General features: G+C 38.4%; 1 protein-coding gene across 1 annotated transcript; it reads left to right on the top strand.

Moving 5' to 3' along the window:
* The first annotated feature begins 1,496 nt into the window (after window positions 1-1,496).
* Window positions 1,497-26,906, top strand: LOC148851854 (protein transport protein SEC23 E-like). Its single transcript, XM_088944348.1, has 12 exons — window positions 1,497-2,627; window positions 2,805-2,978; window positions 8,773-8,934; window positions 15,677-15,819; window positions 21,848-21,923; window positions 22,077-22,249; window positions 22,350-22,431; window positions 23,414-23,491; window positions 23,676-23,837; window positions 23,916-24,179; window positions 25,096-25,200; window positions 26,203-26,906. The coding sequence occupies exons 1-12, from the start codon at window positions 1,884-1,886 to the stop codon at window positions 26,347-26,349; spliced, it is 2,310 nt and encodes a 769-aa protein (XP_088800474.1). The 5' UTR covers window positions 1,497-1,883; the 3' UTR covers window positions 26,350-26,906.
* Window positions 26,907-27,997: the final 1,091 nt, after the last annotated feature.

The raw sequence follows: 27,997 nt of genomic DNA, 5'->3' as shown, positions 1-27,997 counted from the left end.
ACATTTATGTATGACTTCTCCTTGATTAATTTGTTAATTAGTCCTATATTTAAGGCAAATTAAAATTCAAATTTGAAATTTAGCGCCTAATTCCAATTCTCTCATTAATTAATGATCATCTCTCTCATTAATTTCACTTTGTTTGTATAAAAACTACAAATGTTAATCAAGACTTGAACCTTGGTCATTAGATTTTAATGCAAATAACTTCATAACTAAGCCACTCCAATTGTTTGTTATAATTATATACATCTTTAGTTTTATGTAAATTTTATATTTTCTTAGCGGTGCTTATTAATAAATGCTGAAATTAATTATTAAAATTTATATACTAATAAATATTAAAATAAATTATATTGGTTATTTGAAAATTGATGTATATATGTTCACATTTTAATTTTTTTTGCTTTTTTCACATTTTAGTTTTTCAACAGTTACTAATTATATCTTAATATGTCACATTTTATATAAACATTAAATTATGGTTTTTTACATTTAAACGACTTATTTACAATCAGATAAAACTTGTAAGTATTGTTACTAATATATTTTTTATGATTTATTTGAATTTTGTATCATATTTATATGTATCTTAAATTTTCGTCCGTATCCATGCATATTTAAAATGTATTTCGATTCATTTCTTAAAATTGTCTTTATGATACACCTTGATACACCTTGCATTTCCAATACTTTGAGCCTTAGCCTTAATACCTCTACTTGAGCAGGTTGGGTCTGATTGAGTGTCAGCTAAGCAAAGCCCAATCCAAGCAAACTTAGCTTACTGTACTAGTCCACCTACGGGCCTCTAGTGGATAATGGGCTTGGGCCTTGTTAACTATTAAGCTGCTCGTGTTAATAAATGTTGCCAAATTCCAACCTAACCACTAGGCTCTATGCTCAGAAAAATAACTGCGTGCCCAGTAGTAAAGGTTACGTTGCGCAACCGGTCCAACAGAGGTCCTAAAACCATAGGTCCATGAGAACATGGGAAAATCAATGCTGCCGGTAGCTGAAGGGTTTCGAGTCTTTTGACCAATCAAAACCCTATAAATTTTCAAAAATAATTAAATTAAATACCACCTAATTTTTCCAGTGATCTGCCTGGCTACCACCACCTGATTGGTTACCTTCACACTTATGATACCGGTTCATTGGTTAAATGTTTGGTATCGTATCTTTTCGGTATCATAGTCGAACAGAGCAACCGAGCAATGCTCCTCGTATGCATCTGAGCCAATGTGATTGCCTCTTGTCTGTAGGGCGAAGCTTCGAAGAGTTGCATGAGGACGTTCTACTCTAATGGTAGCGGAGAACACGCATGCCGAACCAACTACACCCACATCAAATCCCAGATGTTAATGTAAATCAAACACCATTTTATCTTTCAATAAGAACCGTAGATTATCGTGACGAACCCAAGGTCAAAGCTGTGGTTTAAACCGTTAAAAAATAAACAAGAAATTAAAGATGGAAACTGCTACTCTCGTCTCTCCTGAAAACAGAAAACAGAAGATTAATTATTAATTATTAACCGAGAAAAAGAAAAGAAGCACGGAGCCATACAATGATCCAATGCAATCGATGCCGATACGTACAGGAGACAATCATATATAGCCAAAGCATGCAAAAATCTCCATTTCATTCTCTCTTACCTCCTTGATTTTCCTAGGCTTAACCGGTGGTGGTGACCCCTTCCCCGTCTCCGTCAAGGGGTCGCCCCTCGCTCCCCCGTCTCTGTCTGAAACCCGGGAAAAAACCGAAAAAGAGAAAGAAATTAAGAAAATCAAAAAAAAAAAAAAACGAAAAGGAAAACCCTAAATCCCCAATTTGTTCTGATTACAACGTTTGGGAAAAGCAGAGAAGAAGGGAAGAAGAGAGAGATGTCGGAGATGGCAGCGTCAGACCCGGAGGGAATCGATGGAGTACGGATGACATGGAACGCGTGGCCGAGAACGAAGGTGGAAGCCAGCAAGTGCGTGATCCCGCTCGCCGCTGCGATCTCTCCGATCCGACCCCACCCCGACATCCCCACCCTCCCGTACCTCCCCCTCCGATGCAAGACCTGCGCTTGCGTCCTCAACCCGTACTGCCGCGTCGATTTTACCGCCAAAATATGGATCTGCCCCTTCTGCTTCCAGCGCAACCATTTCCCGCCCCATTACTCCATGATCTCTGAGACCAATGTCCCCGCCGAGCTGTATCCGCAGTACACCACCGTCGAGTACGTTGTCCCTGAGAACCCTGCTGTCCCGGCTCCGCCGCCTCTCTCTCATGTATTCCTCTTCGTTCTCGACACCTGTGTCATTGAGGAGGAGCTAGGGTTTGTCAAATCCGCGCTCAAGCAGGCAATTGGATTGTTGCCCGAGAACGCTCTCGTTGGGTTCATTTCGTTTGGAACGCAGGTTCAGGTTCACGAGCTTGGGTTCTCGGATCTCACCAAGGTTTACGTCTTTCGTGGTAGCAAGGAGATCTCTAAAGAGCAGGTATTGGATCAATTGGGCCTTAGTGCTGCGCCGCAGAGGGCCGCCCCTGGGTATCCGAAGGCCGTCCAAAATGTAATGCCCAATTCCGGAGTTAATCGATTTCTGCTTCCCGCTTCAGAATGCGAATATACTCTTGATACGGTTAGTTTTGTTGTCACTTAGTTTTCTTTTGTTTCTTATTGATCTACTCGTTGTTCTAGATCTATTATTTTATTTTTGAGATCTGGGGGACTGAGAATTTCTTCAGGGAAAGTTGATCCATCTATTGAAAAATATGAAAATTGACATTTCTTTTTCTAATCTCTCATGAAACTTCAGCTACTAGATGAGTTGCAAACGGATCAATGGTCGGTTCAACCTGGTAATAGGGCGTTACGCTGCACAGGTGTAGCTCTAAGCGTTGCTGCAGGCCTACTGGCGGCTTGCTCGCCTGGCACTGGTGCTCGTATTGTAGCTATGGTGGGTGGTCCATGCACGGAAGGCCCAGGAACGGTAAGATTGCTTACCCATCTTTTTACTAATAAATTCTTTTGACGGATTAAGTGATGTTCCCCATGGATCTGAAAATGCCTCGCTGTTGGGTTTCGCTCATTATGTTGGTACCCACCTTTAGCGACAGTAAGCTTGTGTTCGAACAGGGATCAAATGAAAGATAACAACGTTTTTGTTCTCTTTTTATTCTCAGCTAAGAATTTGTATCCATGAATTTGCATTTTAATGCAATCTTCCAATGTTTGTGTACAATGCTAACTCCGGTTTGGGGACTTCCTTTGTAAGTTTGATGCCTTAATTTGTAAGTTTGGTGCCATATGCCCCCGCCTCCATATTTGGGGCCTTCCTTTGATGTTAGTCACAGGTCTGAGGCTATATGGGACCTGGTAGTTGAGTGCTTTGGGAGAAAGCTGGCAATTTTGAGGAAGGCTTACCTTTCTAATGACGACAAGTTGATATTAATAAAATCTTTCTGATCTAATCTTCCACTTTTTGCCTTTATTTTCCTTCCCAGCCTCCATGGGTAAGATGTTGGAGAAGAGGGAATGGGCTTTCTTGTAGGATGGGATTGAAGAGAAAAAGCAATACCATCTGGTGAATTGGGAGCATATATGCATGGTAAAGGAGAAAGGGGGGCTTGGGATATAATCCTTTTGGTTAGTGACCAAGGAACTTCTTGCTAAATTGCAAATTTGCGATTTGAGGGTTCTAGCCCTTTATGCTATTGTAGCTTTAAGCAAGTATGGATGTGATCAGCTTCGGTATCACTATTGGCAGTCCTTTCAAGCATCTGATCCATCTGATATTGCATTCTTTGGCTAGGCATAATTGCTCATTGGATTTCTCCAAGGATGTGTCATTTGATGTTTGGGGAAATCAGGTGTGATTTTGGGAAGATAGATGGTGTGTGTGTGTGGTGGTTGTGGGGTTGCATCTAATCAGACAATGGAGAAGAATGTTACCATTGCTAATTGGTATGAGTTGGTTGCTAAGATGGTAGTGTTGTGTTATGTGCTCAGCCAATACACCAAAAGCATTAAGACTGATGGAACGCTTCATGCCAAGCACTTCAAACATTTAGGACCGTAACACACTACCGCGCTTCTCACTCTAGCGGAAGGTAAGCCCTTTTCATGACGGCTCTCACTTTGGCGGTAGGTAGCCCTTTCTACGACGGCTTACACTCTGGTGGTAGTAGGGGTGCAACTCGGGCAGGTTGGATTGCAACCCTAAAGGTGCAAACCTTGGCTTGGGCCTGGCTCTGGCCCAGCCTCAGGTTAACCCCAAGTTTAACAACCCACACCCAACTTGAGCTTAACTCCACACAAATCGGGTTGGGCTGGGCCAGGTCAGGTTAGTTGGGTTTGAAAGAATTTGTATATATATATATTTATGTAGTCATCTTTTATTTGACTTTATGGCCCAATTTAAGAGTTTAATTAATTTAAAATATGTGCAAATTTCATTTACAAATGTACATATACATACTTTATACAATATACATATACACATATGTGCATAATTAGAAAAAAAGATACTTTTATATGAATACTACACATATGTATGTATTTTTTCAGGCGAGCTTGGGTTGGGTTGGGCTACCCGAGGCTTCAACCCAAGTGTAACCCAAGTTTAGGTTGGGTTTGAGTTTACTGGTTCAGGCCCAGTTCACAGCTCAAAAATTCAGGCCCAACCAGTGCAAAATTTCAGGTCTGGTCGGGCTCGGGTTGGACCCACCCAAGTTGCACCCCTAGGTAGCAGGTAGCCCTTTCCCTTTGGTGGCTTTCACTCTTTTTTCCAGGTAGTCCTTTCTGTGATGGCTTTCACTCTACTCCAGGTAGCCCTTTTTGCTTGTTACATGCTTGAGCAATATGCCAAAAAGCCTTAAGACTGATGGAACATGTCAAGCCAAACACTTTATCATTTAGGGTTATAAAATGTTGGTACCTCAATTGTGTACGGAAATTAATGGTTGGGAGGCTGATATGCTTGTAGAACTATCTGCCCAAATCCAAGGGATTTTTGTCAAGTCAGATTGTGAAGACAAATGTGGGTTCTTGTGCTTGTAGAACTATTAGTCCAAATGCAAGGGATTTATTTTATTTTATTTTTTATTTTTTCAGGCTAGTATATGAGAGAAGAAGAATTTGAGATCTTGACCTGAATGGTTTGTTATCCATTGAATCCTTTTTCCTCTCGTTAATGGACCATACCCTCCATTCCCTTGGCTCTAGTTGTGGGAATCCTAATACCCCCCAAGGGTCAGTTTCTTTATGGGATTTGGGGTTGCATGTTTAGGTAAAATCCTGGCCATGGTTTAGTTGATATTTCAGAAGTTGGTATCTTCACAATTTCTGTACTCCATGTGGCATGTTTGATGAATCCGTTGATCACCTTCTTATTAGTTGCCCCTTCTTCCACGATATATGTTATTGGTATTTCCTTATTAAATTATTTGGCTGGTGGTGGGTAGGTCTTATCATTTGCCAATGCATGGCCTGTTGGAGTTTCAGAAAGAAAGGAAACATCTTGTGGAACCTCACACCCTTTCCCAAAAGTTGATTTAAAAGGAAAGAAACAACTGGAATTTTGAGCAGAAGCAATAAATGGTTAATGTTGTTATGGGCAAGATTTAATGCTGCATTTACTTTTGGAAGCTGACATGTAAATTATATATATGTTATTAAAAATAAAAAGAGAGTACATTCTGATTGGGTGTCAAGGTGACACACCAGATCACTTAATCCAAATGAAAACGATTCACATTACAGGCTTGAATCTCAAGAATATCCGAAAAATTTTCCACCAAACCTGAACTGTTGATGTGCTCAAATTCTGAAAGAGTCAGGACCCAGCTTGTGACGAGCTTTCCAACCAAAGCCACTACCATTTCAATGCCCTTTTCCTTACCTCAAAGCGGATTCTATTCCTTTCGCACCATAATGTCCAACAAGCTACAAATGGGATGCAGCTCCAGATGACTTTGGCTTTCTTACTTCCTCTGAACCTTGGCCAGGAAAAGAGGATCTCTGCTATTGAGGAACGCTGGAAGACAGGAACCCCAAAGAGGAAAGAGTAAAACTTCTAGATGAAGTTTACCACTTTGCATGAGAAGAACAAGTGATGAGCAGTTTCCTCATTTGTCTTGTATATAAGTAACAGTAGTTAGATGCTGAAACTGAAATCTCTGCACTTCAAATGATCTGTTGTGAGAATACTGTCCAACGCAACTAGCCAAGCAAATGCTTCAACTCTTGGTGGAACCAGATTCCCCAAACTCTGATCAGATCAGAGCCTGGTAGAAGGGCTTCACCGAGAATTTTTTTTTTGATAATTGGCTTCACCGAGAATTTTCCATCTCTACACTCCACCACAAACCATTGCCGGATGATGTAGAAATTCTTGTCTGCTCTAATTTGTCAAGCAGTAAGATACACTCCACCTCTCAATCAAGCAGAGGCCTTCTGAATTTGGGACTCCATACCACCTGATCACCTCTAACTTCATAGCAGTGGGCAATTGACACCTGCTGTTCAGCCAACCTATACAGTCTTAGGCATAGGTCACACAGCTTCCCAACCCCACTCCAATTGTCTTTCTAAATTCTCACTCTAGCCCCATCTCCCACATAGCTCAGTTTATTTTGTATAACAGGCTTTCTCAGCCCCACTTTTTTAAACATAACAGATAAACTTTTGTTGAGTTCAATTTGTTATGTTCACAGCATAACAATAGTATCTTTAACTATGGGGGGATGTTCACAGCATCCTCTTCTATTTGTTATGTTGTAATGTTGTAATGTTATTTCATTACGGCAGCTAGTTGGAAGAAGCGGGCCAGAAAGTAAGCTATCAAAAGTGAAGTGATTCATGCATTATTCACGTTGACCAGAAAAGACTGGTATTTCATGTACATGTTTACTGAATATATTGCTTAATTAAAAAAAAACTGAAAAAGTAAAGGAAAATAAAACAAATAGTTCCTTTGTTCACTTGCCTATCTCAATATGGTAAGCTGAGATTACTTTGGTAAACTTAGATTTGGTGTCTTTATTGGAAGGTTAAGAAATGTATGGTAACCTCAAATTTTTGAAATATATTGAAGAGCTTTGCTATCATGAGAATACCCAACATGAAAGCTACTTGGAGTAGTGGTTTAAAAGGTGTGCCTAGGCACTCAGGCGAGGCACATTTTAAGGTACCTCAGGCGTAGCACTTTTAAAAGGCGAGTGCTTGGTGTGCCTTGTGCTTCAGCCCAAGCGTGAACCTTTTTTTTTTTTAAATTTTGCACTTTTGTTCTTCTTTGAACCTAACAGCTGGGTCAGGGGCTCTGTTCCCGGACCCCCGACCAAGCCCCTTGAAGCAAGCCCAAAGAAATCCTTCCACCACAAGTCCCTTGAGGCAAGCCCAAAGAAATCCTTCCACCACAAGCCCAAGTAAAATTATAAAATCATCATTTTTTTTGTGTAAGGATTAAGAATTTAAGACTGTAATATAGATTTCTTTGGGCTTGCCTTGAGGGGCTTGGTACAAAGGTGGCTCGCAGAAATTAGAATTAGGAATTCAAGATATTTTACATCACAATAGCTATTTGAAGTAATGCAATTGGGGGTGGTGACTGGAAAGTATTTGCTCGAGACGCTGTAGGGTGAAGGCAACCTAGTTGTGGACTTGTTAGCTAACTATTCACACTCAAACGATATATCTGGTTAGGGTGAGCATTATTCGGTTAAACTGAAATACTGAACCGAAAATTTCGGTTTTTGGGTAATTCGGTTTTTAGGAATTTTGGTTTTCAGTTTTCAGATTTAGAAATTCGGTTAACCGAAAAAACCGAATTAACCAAAGTTTATTATATAATATGTAATATATAATATACAATATATAACATTTAATATATAATATGCTATATACTTATATATTAATATATTATATATAATGTATTATAATGGATTTCATTTTCATAATATATATTATAGGTTATAATATATAATATTATATATATTAATTAAATTCGGTTTTTAACCGAAAACCGACCCGGAAATTTTGGTTTTATTGTAATTCGGTTTCAGTTTTCATTTTTTTATTTCGATTTATGTGGTTCAGTTTGCAATCGATTAAACCAAATGCTCACCTCTATATCTGGTTCTTTCATTCCTAGAACTTCAAGTGTTATCAGTTGTAGTAATGCAATTGAAGAAAAAGAGATTGTTGATTTTACATGCTTGAAAATGTTTTATATGTTTGCAATTGGAGTTTATTTTTAAATTTTAATTCGAATATGCTTTACATGTTATGTGTATGCATTTTTATTTTAGATAATAGGTTTTTGGAATTTTAACTTTATATTTTTTATTAAATTTTTTGATTATTTTGGCATTGTTTTGAGAAATTTGCCTTTTTTTTTGTATTTTTGTCCCATGTTTCGAAAAGGTGCGTGCCTTGGGTGCAAATTGCCCCTTGCGCTTTTAAAAATACTAACTTGGTGCATTCCATCCACTGCATATATATAGAATCAAGAGCCAGTGTCAAGTAAGTCCCATCTAACAGCTTGCCTAGCTAAAGAAATCAATAAGATTAGATAGCATTTAATTATCAAGTTATTGAATTATTTTGTATCATCATAGATTCTTTCTATTGTCGAATAAACTTGATTTTTAATATAACATGCAGTTGTACGCATCATGTTGTTGAATTACTTCATCACTAAGGTTCTTTGCTGCTGTATTTTCTGGAGACTTTTTTTTTTTGTACTTATGGAAAGTATTTAGGTATCAATAATGTGTTATTTGCAGATTGTGTCAAAAGATCTGTCGGAACCAGTACGTTCTCATAAAGATCTTGATAAGGATGCAGCAGCTCATTTCCATAAAGCTGTAAAATTTTATGATGGTCTTGCCAAGCAGCTTGTTAGCCAGGGCCATGTTTTAGATCTTTTTGCTTCTGCACTTGATCAGGTTTGGGCTTAGTCCTTTTCCTCTCCAGGGTGACTTCCTACAATGTTTTTGCTTAAGCTTCCATATAGACATAGACATGAATATGAGTTATCTCTATCTCTTTTGATATTTAGTTGTAATTAATCTGCTATACTCCTCTCCAAGACTTGCACCAACATTCATGATCAAGGCCATATCTAACTTTAACAATTCCTCAAGACTCTTTGAATTAATAGACATATATAGTAGCCTAAAGCATCTTAGGTTCAAAATGACATTATCAGGTTAGATTTGTCAACTTAAAATTTCCATCCAAATTCCTGTCACCCCTAGGTTCTTAAAATTTCATTTAAAAGTTTTTTTTTTTTTTTTTGAGAAGGTAACTTTTATTCAAAAAGGAAGGGATGGGGAGATGTCCATGAGAAAACAGGGCTAACAAAAAAACCAAGGCCCTCTCAAGAAATAGGAAACATATTTCCACTATACTTCAAATTCTTTCCCAGCCCACTTTTAGCTACAGCATCAGCCACAACATTGAAGTTCCTAGGGATCCATCTGAAACTGCAATGGAGGTAAACAGAGAAATAAAAAATTTCTTGCAAGAAATGGGCGATCCTCCAAGGGCCTTCACTTTTCCTTATGGCTCACCCAATGGTGATTCTAGAATCTCCTTCCATCAGTAAAGACTCCGCCTGTAGAGCTTTAGCTGACCGTAGAACCAACAAAAGAGCTTGAATCTCAGCCTCAGAAGCATCTTGGGCTGAAACAGGGCCACTGAACATCCAATAAATAACCCCCTCTGGCTTGTAAATAAGTCCCCCAATTCCTGCCATCAGAGGAGATTCAGAGGCTCTTCTTAATCTGCCATTGAATCTCAGAGTGTAAGTGCAGTCAGGCCTTGGGGAAATGGGAAGCTGAGGGCCAAAAGGAGAAGACTGTGGGATCTCTAACGAATTCCTGATTAAGTCTCCATATCAAGATAAACTCACCAACTGTATTAGGAGGGGCCCAAGAGAGGTTGCCTTCATTAATCAAGTCCCAAAGAAATTCCCATACACCACAGGAAATTTACCAAGAGGTGTCTAATAGTTAATTTATTTTTGAAGCACATAATGCAGATATAAGGAGAGGTGCACCACTGCCTAGTCTTTTCTTCTGCAAGATATCACAAGTATTTATCCTGCCACAAGCTGCCTCTCACAAGGAAAAAAGGTTGTTCTCAAAGGAACTGAAGAAATCCAGATCCTACATGATGGGAAAGAGGAAGGAGGGGCTCATTTAAAAGATTTTTAATGCTTAAAACTGATAGAACATCAATCTTACTAGAAAACTTAATGGAAATTAAAACTTAACATTAGAAAAACGGTTATATTATCATTTCTTCTCAATTCATGTGACACTTGGTAAGTTATCCAAATCTCCAACCTCATTGTATTCTAGTGCGAAATGTTTCTAGAGGCTATCAAGGTAAAATTTTGACAAGATTTTCACTTTAGATGCTAAACATATTTTTTTCTTTCACTTATATGATTGCAAAATCACATAGTGTTTTAAAAGGTATGCCTAGGCTCAAAGACGAGGCTCATTTTTTTTTTTTGTGTGTGTGTATGCGTGCGCACCTTACCTTGCTTGCTCCTATAGTGAATTAACCTTGAATTTGATGTTGAATGGGGAATTTATTATATTGCAGGTTTTATACATGAGGTTTAGAGTTTTAAAGAGTTTAGCCTGTTGGACATGAACATGTATGACTACAACCTTAGTTTAATAACATAATGCTCTAACCAATTGAGCTAATAAGGTTTTTAAAAACACCTCAGCTTCGGTTGATTCCACATTGCATATTTGACCTCTAAATGCCCGAGAAAATCTCAGCACTGTTTGAGAATACCCCTATAATCCTATATGTCTTGGGCTTCCTGTTGGATCTACCATTAAATTGAATGTTTTAAGGAGGGCAGTGTTGGAATTAGCGAGAATCAATGCTATGCCAGAAGGATTTTATGAAGGACTACTACTGCAGTAAGATGTTTCAAAAACGGGAAGTTTCATCAAACTGTTAGGTCTTGAAATTGTTTGCTAGACAGAAAGGGGGTTTATTTGGGGTCAGTCCTGTCAGGAAGTTAGAAAGTAAAGAAAACTAACAGGAGAAGCAAAGGTGATCGTCTTTAACCTGTTGACAGTGTGAGGTAAGCTAGGGTCATCTTTGAGTGGTGATCTGTTGGAGTCTTGTGTTTTTGCTCTGTTTGTTTTGATTGTTTGCTGGGGGCTGGATGTCTGTTTGTCTTTGGGTTTTTTGGTTGTTGGTTTGTAGTTGTTGAGGATTGGTATTGGGTTGATTCTTGGGTTAGGGCTTCTTTTTGCTCTTTCGGGTGACAATTGGTTCCCTTTCTTGTATATTCTTTTTTTTTTCCTTTATAAGTTTTATTTTATTTCCAAAAAATTAAATGAAACTTAACCTTCCCAAACAAATTATTCAAAGTGAACGATTGGTTATTAATGGGAGGACAGGGGATGGCCAGCGAATCTGCACTACATTCTTCTTTTTGTCATTATCAATGATGCTAGTATCCATGAACTCGGGGTGAATAAAGTGATGATTTTCAGTTGTCAAGGATGTCCCTGTTCCTTCCCTCTCTTGATCCCCATATGGTTATATGGATAATAGCTTTCTAGTATAGGAGGCACCTTGCACTAAGCCCACAAAACTTTCATTGCAAAATCTTGTAAAATAATTCCTCGAGGAGTGAAAACTTCAAGCCTTTTAATCCTGAAGATGGCTCCTTAGTCTATTATGGAACATAAATTCGGTTTTTGGTTTTATGAAAACCAAAAATAGACAAAATAGAGAACTAATTCTTAATTGAATTATTTTTTTATAATAAATAAAAAAGAAATTTTATTAAAAACAAAATGGCAACAGAAATCGCCAAGTGATGACAACTCACCCAAAACCTCCTAAAGGAATATCGCCCCCAAAAAATCCCCAATTGACCCTTAAACCATCTAAAACCTTTTTATCTCTCATCATCCCCTTTTCAGTGCCTGCTATAGCTAAAATTTTTTTCGTTTTCGTTTTTTTTTTGAGAAGAGGTAAATATAATATTCACTGATAAAAAATCCAATCTTTTCCGTTCACCTCTTTTTCTTGTTTCTATCTCAACTAACCTTATTATTTTATTGAAGGATGAAGGGAATTTCATTAAAACAGAAAAAGAAATACAGCTGGCAGGTGATAAGATATCACCCGAGAGAAAAACACAATCATAAGAATAAGACCCAACAGACAGACCTCAAAAGCCCCATAACAGAATCAGGCACCCCACAACTTACAGACAAAAGGCACATCAAAAGCTCAAACGATGACCAAAGGCATAAAAAGCCAAACAAAAGTTCAATCACTGTTTTTAGAGAACTGAAGCCTCAGTCTTCATCCACAATCTCATCCTCCTGGTTTGAAACATCCTCGTCTCAAGCCTCACCTCCCACCCCATGAACTTTTTTATTCAACTTCTCTTCCTGTCTTCTTCTTTCAAACTCCTCAAATGCTTTTATAGCAAATTCATCTCCCCAAAAAATAAACCCAGACTTTTACCAATCGTGACTTCTCTATCCTGGATGGACACACATCCTGAAACACTGAACTTATTATCGTTACTTTGCTTCAACATGCTCGGACTAGAATCAAGACCATTGGCACTTACTTAGTTACTTTGTTGTCTCGTTGCTTCTTTCCCAATGGATGAGCCTGCAGCATTCCCCCCACCCCCGCCCTTTCTCCTATAAACCCATTTATAGTTTTTTGTAGGTCCTGCTCCAGCCAGACCAAGCTTCAGTTTAGAAAAATCTTCGTCACATGCACAATTTTAGGGTTTTTTTAGCAACACGATTTCTTACTAGTTGCTCCAATATCTAACTCCCCCTCTTCAGCCTTGCTCCTACCCAAGTCGACTCCCAATCTTCCAGCCTTCACCTCTCAAAAACAAAAATGATCATCTTCATGTCTCTCGTCTTGATCACCATTGTTGCCGCCAACAACTAAGGCCCCTTTCCCTCTAGTCTCAGCTTCTCCCTTAATCTTAGCATCGGCATCAACAAACTCTTCTCCAACTTTCTTCTCCCCCTCTACCAGCCTCTCAATCTCAGCAGAGAGGACTGCCTCAGAAGCCAGTGGAGCTGCTAATCCAGAGTCACCATTGATTTCTTGAGAAACCGCAGTGTCCACCTCAGGCACAGAAGATATGCAAACCACCACAAATTCTTTAACCACTTGAGAGCAAGAGCTTGTATCACTATCCACTGAAGAACACTGATGATCACCAAGTTTCATCACTGTTCCTCCCAATGATCCCTTTTCTTATCCTATCAAACTCGACTATCACCCAAACCCAACTTTCCCCTCTTCTTTTTCTAACTCCATGCTTGGCTCTCCTATCCAACGTTCCACACCTTTTAAAGTTTGATCTCTTAAAGCCTAAAACCTTTCTCTTATCCTCTTTATCCTTCCTAAGTTGAGTAAACTTCCAGCTATCATTAAAGACAGTAATCAAACAGGGCCTACTCAATTCTCCATTGGACCTAAAACAAGTTTATGTGGCTCTTCAAAATCTGCTGAAATTTTGTTCTTAAGGCCGTCCATGTGCCCCGTTTCCCCATTCTTCTCTCCAGGTCCACCAGCCATTAAGATAATTGAGCCCTCCCTTTGATTTAAATTGACCGACTTCAGCTGGACGCACCCTCCTCCAATCTCTTCGAGATCTGACTGCCTCCGCCTTCATTATGATCCCTCAAGCTAACTTCCTTAAAAATTCCTAAATTACCAGAAATACCCTCTTCATCTACCTCTGCCTTTCTATTTCCTGTCTGTTTGTCTACTCAGTCAATTCACCAGGCGACTAAAAATTCTTCTGACTAGGCTTCTTTCGCTCTTCGAGATTGTTCATCCATCTTAGAGTGTAAGAACCTGCAACTACAAGTCTTAGCTCATATCTCTGCCTAGAGAAATAAAGTGATAACACTGTTGGCACCAGCTGAATCTCTGCAAATTTGACCAGAATTTGTGCAGCGCACTAATTTCGCCATGAGTTCGTTTTTGCATCAGCAAATCTGACTCTACCACACACATCCCCTACCGCCTTGAAAGTAGGCAGACTCCAGAAATGTAGTGGAATTCTGAAAACAACGATCTAGACCAAACTTGACGGACCCACGCCTCTTGTAGTACCAACCAAGGGAGACCACCTCCTGATTCTAAGACCCGGAGATCGCAACTCATTTTGTTCTCTCTCCAGCGTGAGATTTGCCTCCTCCACGCTATCAAATGTAAATGGGAAGAAGCTGGCATTTAGTTTCCCTAACTCCAGTTCCTTTTTTGGGTGCCAAACAGTTGCTGCCCAATCTCTAACGTCTTCCACATCTGGATCAGAATTAACAAAACGACCAACTAGACTCCTCACCAAGTCCCTGAGATTAACATGAACTTCAGAAGTAATTTTCACAAATACGTACTTCATCTTCGCATGTATTAGATAAATCGATTATTTTCATGTCAAACTACTGGCTTCTATTTGATTCTAGTGCTTATATGACAATGTGAGTATGCTAACCTTCTTATCCTTGTCCTTCTCCAACTCCAGAATAATTTTCCTTGCAAATTCTGATCTCATTTGGTCAAGGCTCTGATCATCATTACTCTCTTGTGCCTCTAATCTTTCTTCCTCCTTATCTGAAGCTTACTTTCATGATCTATAACTGATTTCTCTAACGATCTCACTCATTCAAGGTTTTGATCACCCTCATGCTCTTGCAACATCCATCCTCCTTGTTCCTGTATAGGACCCTTTCCCTACAGGCATGGTTTCAAATACTGGTACAGGCCAATATGCCGGTAGGGGCGTATCGGCCTGTATCAGAGCTCGCTCTCCTTTTTTTTTCCTTTGAAATTGGTTCAGAGGGGTCAGTTTAAGGCTGGTCTACCCCCTGAACCAGGTCAGACCCTGATACGACCCCTGTAGGGTTGTATCGTTAAGCCACCGATATGATACAGTACGCCCGATACAGGTTCTGTGTTTGATTCCTCTGTGAAATGTATCAGACAATGATTAAAATTTTGATACAATACACCTTGTATCGGGCATATTGTATCTCATATTTGCATGTCTTTGAAAGACCAAATAAGGGATCCCTTGAAGCAAGTTTGAAAAAAACTAAAAAAAAGTTATTGAGTGTTGAAACACCTGATATGCTGTTTGTGTGTATCGGTGTATCAATACTTTGAACCATGGTATCAGAGACAGAATCTATCACCATATCCCTCCTCTTCCTTGATCAAATTGTAGGATTAAAAAATTGTAAGGTTTTTGTAGAAAGGGATTTCAGACATAAGATTTAAAGCCAAACCCTTGGGATCCATGATTCAAATCATGGTTGCATTTGTATCATAAATTGTACCGTAAATTGCAAGATTTTGACAACGTTGTCATGTGTATGACAAGGACATTTTTATCTATGTAAGGGAGCCCATGGAACACTGCTGGGAAGTGCTGTTAAGTTTTGTAGTTTTAGGAGCCTATAAGAAGCATTAAGCTGCATATGGTTTTCGTTTTAACTATTTTCTAAATGTTTAATTTTACTTTATGCGTTTAGTAGTAAAAAAATTCCTTCAGTGGAGTGAGATTGCTAATTTTATTTAATAAATATAAATATTACTTTATGAATGTGGTATGGAATCACATTTTTCCTTTATAATACAATGAGATTTCAGGTTGGGGTTGCAGAGATGAAAGTTGTCATTGAAAGGACAGGTGGGCTTGTTGTTCTAGCTGAAAGTTTTGGGCACCCTGTATTTAAAGACTCGTTCAAACGCATTTTTGACAATGGTGAAGAGGCCCTTGGTCTTTCATTCAAGTAAGTTTCTGCACATACTTCAGTGCTGTTTTTTTATCTCAATTATACTTGAACCCTTGAATTTCTGTAATGAGCTTGGTTACAAAGTCTTATTCATATTAGAGACAAGGTTTCAATGAGTTACTATTTTGATGTTGTTGCACTGATAAACTATAGTACTATACATTTAAGATATTGATGAAATGATAAAGGAATTTCTTGTGAAGGAATTGGTAAATATTAAATCAAGTACAGGTATCCTTTCCATTTTTAGTAGACCTCCTTACATAATTTCATTGCCTGACCATTTATGCTTGCTTTTTTTTTCATATTTTACTGCTTCTGTTATATTTTGTCCGAGTACAAATCTTTTTTCATTTAATTGGTAAATAAGAAGAAGACTTGTAGATAAAGAATAGTAGATTATTTAATGGACTTTTCACTTGCTCCTCGTTTTTCAAATCCTTAACTTTGCCTGTTTCACAAGGGGTGGACTTCCAAGTGAAAGAAGTGTGGCCTAAGCCTATCCCACCTAAGGTTCAAGCTTTCTGCTCTGAATCTTTCCTTGGAAAGGTTCACACTTGTGACATGCTGCAGAAAAGAAGGCTTTTTTGTTGCCTCTCTCCCATATTTGCTTGTTGTCTAGGAAAAGTGGAGAAACCCTACCCCACTTATTTATTTCCTGTCCCTTTATCTCTCTTATCTGGGAGTTTTTCTGTGATCTTTTCAGCTGCAAGTGGATCCCTCCCCAGGAGGTGGCGGACATTTTCAGGCCTTACTTCCTAAGGCAATCAAGGAAAAGAGGAAGACTGATTTATCAAAAAAAAAAAAAAAGAGGAAGATTGATGTGGAGAGTTACTAAGACTGCAACTGTGTGGGTGGTCTGGGTCTCTGGGAGGAAAGGAACAACAGAATTTTCAATGGAAAAAGTAGATCTGTGGAGGAGGTTATCGAGACAATAAAAGTGAAGGTTGCATTCTGGATTAAAATATAAAATGCTTTCAACATTTCACAGTGATTGATATTCTAAGAGCTTGTAAGGAGATAGCACAATCCTCTAGAAATAATGACAGCATAATAATGGATTTGATACCCCCACAAGGTAGTAAAGTTAAACTGAATTTTGATGGAATCTCATTGGGCAATTCTGGTATCGCAGGAATTGGTTGGGTAATTAGAAATTTGGGGGGCAGATTGCTGGCCTTTTACTCTGGTCAATTGGTGTGGCTAACTGTGTTAAAGCTGAATTATTGGATTTACTACATTGTCTCAGGATAGCTAAGCAATTGGGCCTCGGACAAGTGGAGGTGGAAGGGGATTCCAAAATTATCATCAGTTGGGCAAGAAATAACAGACATATTCCATGGACTCTCAAGAATGCTTTCAAGAAATAGAAAGGGCTGCAAGAGAGCTGAATGCTGAATTTAAGTGGGTTAGAAGAAGTGCAAGTGGGCTAGCTGACTCCCTTGCTAAACAAGGGGTAGATAGGCGGCAATTGTTTTGGGCATCTTTGTATTATAATGCTGGTTGTTGGGCTGATGTTATGGTCATTAAATTAAACTTGTAATGGTTTTTCACTTATTTTAAATTTTAATTTAATACAATATAAGTTTCATCGGTAAAAAAAAAATATTAGATTGAAGATATACAAAGTGAATGAGGACCATGGACCTCCCTAAAGTAACAGAAAAGTGATCTAGGCCGACTGCTACTCTCCCCCAAATACAAACTTATTCCAAAAAGCCAAATACATATACACTACTAGCTCTAGGAGTTAGGTCCCGAATATAAAATCAGGAGAGTTTGGGAAATTGCTTATCTGACAGTCCAACTCTGAGGCATTCAAGCTGCCGGTCATATGGTTCTATTTAATAAACTTCATCTGTCAGGAAAAAAACTCGATATCAAGAGCTTTATGTTTGATAACAGGCCGAAAAAAACTTGGGTGGATGTAATAAGAAATGATTTTTTTATATAAATGAGAGTAATTTTATTGAAATAAATATCAGAATTACAAGCAGCCTAGGAAGAGGCACGAGATGTTACCTCCCCCAAGGACTGAATCATAAACACTAAACATGCCCAAACCTTAGATACAAATTACAAAGTAGCCCAAAACAGATCACCCCTTGATTCCCCTTGCTTGGCCAGAGAATTGGCCATTACATTTGCTGATCTGCTAACCCACTTGAACCTAACAGTCGTATTTCTTGTCATCCATTTAACTTTCTTTAACAGATCCCTGTAGCCCCAACAAACTGTGTCTGGGCTATTCAACCAGCCCCACTACTACCTTGGAATCTCCTTCTACTAACAAATTGTTCACTCCTATTTGACTAGCCATTGTATACCTTGTACCGCTGCTAGTAGCTCTGCCCTTACAGAATTACCTTTACCCACTGGTCCTGAGAAAAGAGACAGCATATTGCTGTCTTGATCTCTCAGAATTCCTCCAATTCTGGATGGCCCTGGGTTACCTTGGCAGTTGCCATCAAAGTTCAATTTTACCACTCCATCCGGTGGGGTTTTCCATTCAACTTGTAATTTGTTCTTAGTGGAGACTGTAGAAGCCACTGTTTCCCAATTTCTCCTTAAATCATCAAAGGAGAAATCTGCCAACAATTGTGAAGATTTCAGCAATGAGATTGTCTTTGTTATACATTCGCTGACTTCAGCAAGACTTCTTTCATTTTTAAACCATTCTGGCATTTCTCTCCTCCCATAAAATCCACAAGATGGTGGCTCTGATACATTTCCACATTATCTTCCCCCTTTTTGTCGATCTCCCAAGAGCATCTGGAGTGAACAGCAGCTTTACTTCAGAGGGCAAGTTCCACCTGCACCCAAATAAAGAAACAACCCAGTTCCAAATAAAGAAACAACCCAGCTTTTCTTCTTTTGCAAGTTTTCCACAGTATTGATCTTACCATAACAGGCTTCCCAACAGAACACTGCTACTTTGGGGGGTATTGGCCTTGACCAAACCTCTTTAACAGGGAAGATCTGAGGGGAAGGGTTAGAGCAAAGGGCTTTAAAGAAAGATGTGCAAGTGAAAGAGCCAACTGGGTTTAGAGCCCAGACTCTTTTGTCCAGGTTAGTGGTGTCCTGGCACACCGAATCTAGAAGTAACAACAGCTCTGAGACACAATGAAAATTTTCATCCCTTAACCCTTTCCAAAACCCAAAATCCCAATTTAAAGCCAAAGGGCAAACCGGAGGGGGGGGGGAGGAACCAAGAAATGGGTTTCTTTTAAAGAGGGAGATGGAATAGAGAGAAGGGAAACAGTCTTTTAGGGGTTGAGTGCTCACCCAAGTATCTTCCCAAAAAAGAATAGAGTTTCCAGAACAATCATCGTACCTTACAAACCTGAGGAATTTTGGGAGAATGCCAGAGATAGCCTTCCAAGGTGTTGTGAGCAAAGCCCTTTGGGATACCCCCGCATCCCAATAAGAAATGAATTTTGGCGGGAGCTCCTTTGGAAATCCAGGCATCTCTAGAATAGGAGGAGTATTAAGAAATTCTGAAAGGAGGATATTGGGTATGTTCTCAGGACCGATTGGCACCAGAAACTCACTCAAGGCTGAACTATTGGCATTACTACAAGGGTTAAAGCTAGCCAAACAGCTAGGATATAGACATGTTGAAATGGAAGGGGATTCAAAAGTAGTAATTTCATGGGCAGCAAACAGCAGCCATACCCCATGGACGTTTAAACATGTGATTAGGGAAGCAGAGAAGATTGCAAAGGAGGGTGAGGCTGAATTTAAATGGGTCCGAAGAAGTGCAAATGGGCTAGCTGACGGTTTAGCAAAACAGGGGCACTGAGACAGCAATTATTTTGGGCTGCACTTGAATGAGGGATAGAATAGAGTGATTAAGGGGGATCAATAGTCCCATCACCAAGTTGTATAAACTGTTTACAATCTAAATTTTAATAAAATACATGTTTACTGATAAAAACAATTGACATTGGATATGGCAGAATGGTGAAACAGGATTCATGTAGCCAACCCCATACAGTTTAGATAATCCTTAGATAATGATGATGATGAACTTTGTGTTTGGTAAGTGAAGTTCAAGATTTTGCTTCTTTTCGATGTAAAATGAGCATAAGGTTTACAGGGTGAACATTTCTGGTTTTGGATAGGAAGTAGAGATTCAAAATGGTGTGGTAAAATAATTTGATGTGGTCCATTATTTTACTCCCAACGATGGTAATAAAATATATCCAAATTCAGATATCAGTGGATCAATTTTTGTCCTTCCTCAAGTCCCTTTTACTGTAATTATATACTGATCTCTCTCAATACCTAAAGGAGATGTCTGTATCCTAGAAGGCCAGTAAAAATGATGAGGACCCTTGTGGATGTCAAATAATTTGTCTCTGTGCTCATTGCTGCATTCTTGGTTGTTATATACGTGTGGATTCATGGAATTGGCTTTTAGTGGTCTATTATTATGGGTTTGATGGACTATTTAGATGCTGATTTTATTTTAATCATTTCCCTTTTCTTTTCTCCAAACATGCCTTTTTTGTATAATTCTCCTAACATTTCCTGTTTATTGACAGATAATCTGGTGCAGATGAGGGTGAAGAAATGTACTTTAGATTGGGGAAATCCGGGACTGGGAATGAATTGATACTAGAACCACAGAGGGTTTTTTTTTTTTTTTGTATATATTACCCAGTGTTTTAAAAGGTGTGGGAGGCGTGTGCCTGGAGGCACACCTCTAGGTGAGGTGCTCCCAAAACGCCCCGAGGTCTATGCCAGAGGCACTGACACCTTTGAGGTGTATGCCTCATGCGCTTTTTTCAGAGGCGTGCTAGAGGTGTACGCCCCATGCACACCTCACATAAAAAGACTGAAAAAAAAAGAAAAAAGAAAAAATGGAAAGGAAAGGAAAGGGAAAAAAAGGGAAGGGAAAGAAAGGGAAGGGAAAGAAAAAGAAAGAAAGAGAAGAAAAGTTGAGATCCCCCTTTCCTCTTCTTCTTCCTGACCCCCTACTCTTAAGGAGGGTTATGCCTCCTTGTGTTCGGGAGGCTTACACCTCTTATGTTCTGAACTATGCCTCATGCCTCTAGGTAGTTTAAGGCCTTGAGTCACACCTCTGCGTTTTAAAACATCAGTACTAACTTTGTCAGCTTACATTGCTTCTACCATGTTCATCTTTACCTTTCTGATATTCTTAGAGGGTAGAGTTTTACTAAAAAAGTTCACCTCAATATCAATAAAGTTACATCTATTAACAATTAAAAAAATCTTGTTTATTGGTCTTCTAAAGTGATTCTGATAGGGTTACCATTAGACAGTATCTTGAACTGCTTCTTGAAGATGGCCCAAATTAGCTTAGATGAAACAAACATCAGAGACTTTCCATGTGGAAGAGTGTGCCAGTACATTTTACCCCTGCATAATTATAATGATGGAGCCTAAGCTGCAAGGAAAATATTACAATGATATGGTGCAACTACAAGTTGCTTTTATATATGAGAGAAGATATAGTTGGTGATATTTGTTATCAGATCCAATTATGGAACTTAATTTGGATATGGCATTATATGGAATCACCACAAACCAGTCACTTATGCCAGTCCAAAAATGTTCCATTGTTGTTTACCTGGTCTGCCCCAACCTTAGGTTGGTTCTTTTTTGTTTATCTTTTATTCCCTTTCCACCTATATACATCCCTTTTCTTCATCCAAAAGGATGTTCTAGCATCAGTAGTAATGTGTGCCATATTTTGCTAAAGTTTTCCACTAACCTGCTATTAATGCTCCCAAACACTTCCAAGGTATTGTGATTTGTGCCAATATCTTAGTAAGCTTACACATTCATTGTGCATGATATGAAAGAGCTAAAACAAGATTTTTTGCTTTTTTAGTTGCTTACCATCTAATATCCGGCTGACTATATATGGTTCATATGAGCCTTTTTTAATTGACTGTGTTCTTTTAATATCCATGCTAATAGGATGGAAAATATTTGGCTTTAATATGGTTGTTCATCTGTATGTACTCATTTAATGCCTGTTAATATTACTTTGCAGTGGGAGTCTTGAGATCAACTGTTCAAAAGATATTAAGATACAGGGAATTATTGGGCCATGCACATCTTTGGAGAAGGTTGTCTCATAAACTTTACCAAATGATCTTCTGTTATTTATAAACAACAAATGTGGCATGGCGTTTAACCACTTTTTTTCTCCTATAAACTGTATTTGTTACCTTTTCTTTGGGCATTTTTATACTAATTTTTTTGCAAGTCAAGTCTTGCAGAAAGGACCTTCTTGTGCCGACACTGTCATTGGTCAGGGGAATACAACATCCTGGAAAATGTGTGGCCTTGATAAGAGGACTTGCTTGACTGTCTTCTTTGACATTTCACCAAGTGAGCGCACAAACCCTCCAGGGGTTTCAAATCCACAGTTATATTTACAGTTTCTAACAAAGTAAGTAGCTAGATTCCATCAAGGGGTTTCTCTCCTTATAATTTTCTCTAATTAATTTTGTTTTCAGTTTATTGACTTGATTGTAATTGTTTCTTTGCAGTTACCAAAACCCTGAAGGACAAGCACGGTTCCGAGTTACAACTGTTACAAGGAGATGGGTGGAAAGTGCTGCTAATGCAGAGGTTCGGTCCAAGACAATCCTTAATTTTTTTTTTCTGGATTAATGTACCACCTTGATATTCACACAAATTGATTTTATTGAGTCATTGCCTTGTTTAATGCACTCCAAACTTGGAATCTTTATGGCATTACATTTGTGTTGGCTCACTGCTGCTATGTTCCGTATCAAGTTAGCAAAGCAGCAAGTTTAAATACTATGTTTATGTGCAATTACATGTATTAAGTATAAGTAAGTTTAAAACTAGGTTTTTTAGCTAATATGCTCCTTGAAATTCACTTTTCTTGATCTGGTTTGTTCTTTCCCTTGTGGAGTTTATGAAAAATCTTGGCATCCTTATTACATTATATTTCTGTTTGCTTATTGCTGCAATTATCTATTATTTATTTTTAGGTTAGCAGAGGAGTAATTAATAATTGTTGACAAAGTAAAATACTTACATTGAACTCTGATGATGAGAACTCTTTTATATGGCTGTTTGATAACAGCCGTTAGTGGCTGAACTGAACCATTTATTGCTTTGTATTTTGGTGAATAAGTTATTAAGGACGTTTGTGGCTCCTTAATGGTTGAAGTTTAAATTGGATTACTAACCATATCCTTTATTATTTTATTATTTAATTAATTTATCCACTAAAAGACAAAGTAACAAGTTATTCAGTTCATCTACTAAAGCCTTCATCAAATGGACCATAAGTTCTGAGTGCATTGAAAAGCTCCTGATTTAGACTACAAAGCCATTTCACTAAATTTTATGTGTTTAACTATTTATAACAATTTTCTGGTTAATTGGCTTCTTTCTACTCTTAAAACATTTAACTTGCCTGTGGGGAAGTCTTAATTTCAATCTCTTGGTCTATTGGCAACTGGTATTCAGATCTTGTTTGCTCCTCAACTCCATCATTGGCTCTCGTTTTCATAATTGAGTTTTACTGGAGACACATTGCAAACCTAATGCCTGACGTGTAATTTAATCACTTGTGTAGGAATTAGTTGATGGATTTGATCAAGAGACTGCTGCAGTTGTAATAGCTAGATTGACATCTTTGAAAATGGAGATGGAGGTACTTCCCAATTTTCACAGATTTTGTTATTGGAATTTGGAAGTGGGGTTTTGTAATCTGTTGTCATAAATACCCCTATTTGATTTCTGCAATAGTGGCATGGTTTATCTGATTATGTAAATTATTTTGTTGTGTCCGATGATTTATTTTGGTCCTTTGTTTCTTATACTGTTTTATTCCTCAGGAAGAGTTTGATGCAACACGATGGTTGGATCGTTCCCTCATCCGTCTATGTTCAAGATTTGGTGATTATCGGAAGGATGATCCTGCTTCATTCACATTGAACCCTAGTTTCTCACTGTTTCCACAGTTTATGTTTAATCTGCGGCGGTCACAATTTGTACAGGTAATCAATTATGATATTCAGGACTAGAAGCTTAATTTTTCCTTCTTTTATTTATTGATTTAGCTTACTACATTGCAGGTTTTTAACAATAGTCCAGATGAGACTGCTTATTTCCGTATGCTGTTAAATCGGGAGAATATCCTGAACTCTGTGGTCATGATTCAACCATCATTGATTGCGTATTCATTTCATTCACTTCCTAAGCCTGCATTGTTGGATGTATCTTCTATATCATCCGAACAAATACTATTACTGGATGCTTATTTCAGTATAGTCATTTTCCATGGAATGACAATAGCTCAGTGGCGAAATGCAGGCTACCAGAATCAGCCAGAACACCAGGTTTGCTTTTTTCGTTGTCATAGAGCTCTTTATTTGGGCCTCATCTGCAAACCTCATACGTGAAAGACATTATGTCTAAGCAAAATCACCTAGCATGCAACATGTGAATTGGTTGGTTGGTTTGTATGAATTTGATTAAAAAACTCTTTCATACCTCAATGACTGGAAAGAGAATATCAAATTGAAATATAGCTTTATTTGATATGTGACATTTCAAAGGAAGAAAAGAAATACAAAATAAAAAAGCACTAAAAAATCTAAGAAACAAAATACCTAAAAGGTAGGGAGAAGATGTCTGTCCTTGAATTTCTCATATAATCTTGATCCAAGCAATTAAATAAGAACCGAATATAATTGTAGAAAATGAAAAAACTACCCATTTTGTGCAAGACATCTGCTTGCATGCATTTCATTACTATGTAATGTCAAATTAGATCTCTTACAAAAAAAAAAAAGTCATATCCCATAATTTCCCTACTCTACCATTTGTTGCACCCCACAAAATATTGAACTTCAGATGAGAGAAATCAAAATACTAGTTCATAGCTATTCCGCCTATGTATTAACTATGAATTACAAAGTGCAAATTTGAGTTCAAACGAAGTGAATCTGTAACCAGTTAAGAATCAAATGGCTAAGAATCATTGGTTATCCTGGCTGTAAGTACATTACCAGCGCATGGGTAAAAAAAGCTCACCCATTTTTTATGATATACCCTTCTAACACCAAGCTTGAATTGTTTGGTGGGTAGGTGTGGAAACTGGTGTAAGAATATGGCCACTTTGAACTTTGCTTTCTCTTGACACGTCTATAGAGAGATACCTTCCTTTGCATCCCAGATGGAACTTTCTTTTTTGCATATTTTTTCCCATTTTGAGTCGATAGTTTCTTAAATTTGTTTCTTTCTTTTCTTCAGGCCTTTGCCCAGCTATTGCAGGCTCCTCATGACGATGCCCAAATGATAATCCGGGACCGGTTCCCTGTCCCAAGATTGGTGGTTTGTGATCAGCATGGCTCCCAGGTGAGTTTTATATTGAAGGCATCCTTCAAGACAAGTGCTCTCCCTGCCAGGAATTTAGGGTTGCGACTGCAAATTGGGTACCTGATTTAAAGAATTTGCGCTCCAGGCCTTTGTTCCAGGCCTCTTCAAGATTAACAAATGCTTAACTCAGGTTCACCCAAGTTGCACCTTTAACAGTAATTAATCAAAATCTGGACTAGAACCTTTTTCCAGACATAAAAGAAAACCTGTGATAGAATCCTTTTCCATTGTCTTTTTTGTCCCTGAGATTCGTGAGACAGCTTTTTTGATCTGAGGTGCTTAAGGCAAGTTGCCAAGGTAAATTTTTATTGGGACTGAAGAACATCGGCTAGGTAGGATAACTCACTGGCTTGGTGCAAAATAATCATTAGATTTCAATTACGCCTCCATTGTTCCAGTAGGGGGGGTTGGTCAATGGGAAAGTGGTTCCTGTTGACCAACAATTCCATGTTTGCTTTTTGGTAAACTGTGGGTCCCATAGTTAATTGCTTTTCTCGGATGGGTAACTTGCCTCCTTGGGAAAGTTGCCAAAACATTATAGGACTAAATTGCCTTGGAAACACTTTTGATCAAAAGATCACGGGTAAATGCGGGTAAATGCACTAACCCAAGTAAGCGCATTTACCCAGGTAAATGGCTTCCTGAAAAATGAGCGGGGCCTTAGAAAAAAGTGCGGTTCTTATGTGGGGCATGGTTTAACCACAATCCTTTAATTTATGATATTGTCTGCTACTTGGTATAGACCAGTAGCAATTGAGATGGTTCTGTGTATGGTTGCATGTGCATGTACCTGCATTAAATTCTTTATTATTTTTTCTCCTGGTATTAAACTGTTCTACACTATTTTTTTTCTATCTTAATTGTAGAGAGGGAATAATCATTTTCATTGGTGCATAGTAGTTACATACCACTGACCATGATTTTGGCTGGTTTTAACGAAATGTATTCCTTGTTATTGCTATCCATGCATCTTTGTTGCAGGCGAGATTTTTACTTGCCAAGTTGAACCCCTCGGCAACATACAACTCTGCACACGATGTAGCCCCTGGATCAGATGTGATCTTCACAGATGATGTGAGCCTGCAAGTGTTCATTGAGCATCTTCAAAGGCTAGCAGTGCAGTCTTGAGAGTACAAAGAATTTTAACAAGTTGTTACTTGGTTTCAAGATGTGGTTGCATTCTCAGGGTGTGAGTTCTTTATCATTTTCATAAACAGTCCCCCCTTCTTTTCATTTTTCCTTTCTTATCTTGTTCTTCAGATCAGAGGCCAACCTAAATTATTTGAGAATAAGGATTCTGCATATCATTCTTTTTGTGTTGAGAGGTCTTGGCTTCCTTGCAAGAATAAGACCAACAGAAAGCAAGCTGATCTTAGGAAAGGAAGGAGAATCTGGTTTTAAGGCTGAAGGGGTTTGCTGTCTCAGAGTCAGGGCCAATCAGATAGGTGCATATAAAATTGGTTTTCTTTTTTGTCTTTTTGTAATACAGCAAAAGTAAAATGTGTTTTGGTGTATCTGAATTAAGCTCTTGTATATGGGGCTTTTAAGCTCTTAGGTCGACAAGTCCAAAATCCTCTGTTTTTTTGCCACCCCCCCTCCCCCGGTCCCATTTCCAATACAGCTAATTTTGTCACTGTTTGTGCTTCAATTAACCTATTCAATTAGGCATGCTTACATTTGATTCCTTTCCTGCTTCTTTTTGAGAATATTTGAGAACATTTTTCCATTCCAAAAATACTTTGGGGTGTTCTTTTTTTGGATTTTGAGAGGGGGGAAAGTTGGTCAATGGGATTTTGATTCCCATTGACTAAGAATCTCATGTTCTTTTTTCAGATTTATGTGGATAGGAAAAGTTTATTTTCCTGGGCAAGTGATACCTATTTCCTGGGCGAATAAACTTCTCACAGGGAAAAATTGTCAACACTTGAATGGGACAAAAATGCCACTTTTAATAATGGGTTTTTATGGTTAAAATGGCCATTGTCTTATTTACATGGGAAATAAAAGAACATGGATAAATGCATTTACTTGGGTAAGTCTTTCGTGGGAGACATTTGCCCGGATAAGTACATTTACCAAAAAGCGAACGGGGTCTTTGTGGTATTTTACTTTGTCTTTGACTTGCAGAACAAATCATCTTTTGTGATTATTTGTGGTTCAGTTCAATTGAGGTTTCTTTGTCATGAAACGTTTTTTAGAATTCAAACTCGAAATGTCTGTCTGGTTCTCTTGTGGATCAGCTAAACTCAATCTGCGACAAGGTGCCCCATTACATTAGTGGTCTCATAAAAAAATTGAGGGGGACGTAATACCTTACCTATCTCATACAAGGGTCACAAGACAAAGGCTGATATTATTAAAGAAAAAACAATCATTTACAACGTAGTTAGGGAATTCCGGTTCTATCCTTGTTGATCAATTGGAGAACGGATCTGCTTCTCAATCCTCACACAGGGCGGCTCACACTGATCTCACATGCGCATCCTACCATGCATTGGGAACATCTCCCATATTTACAAGTTATTATTCACGGGAGATGTTTCCAATACACGGTGGATATGCCTGAGGCGTTCATATGTGAGGAGCAGATCCCATTCTGATCAGTTGGGGGATCAGATAGATAGTGGCCGACTGGCCGTGGTAGTTATCTCATAGTGGAAAGGAAGCCCATGGCTCTATTACCCTCTCTAAAAGCGTAGGTAAATTTCTACTTTAAGGTTCTGTTCGTTTTTCAGTAAGTTATTTATCTAGGTGAATACACTTATTGGGCAAGTGT

This window comes from Nelumbo lutea, chromosome 5 (assembly GCF_056320005.1).
Source record: "Nelumbo lutea isolate HS-2025 chromosome 5, American lotus-T2T, whole genome shotgun sequence".
Lineage (NCBI taxonomy): Eukaryota > Viridiplantae > Streptophyta > Magnoliopsida > Proteales > Nelumbonaceae > Nelumbo > Nelumbo lutea.
The sequence above is the reverse complement of the archived record's forward strand: the minus strand, read 5'-3'. Positions and strand labels throughout refer to the sequence as shown.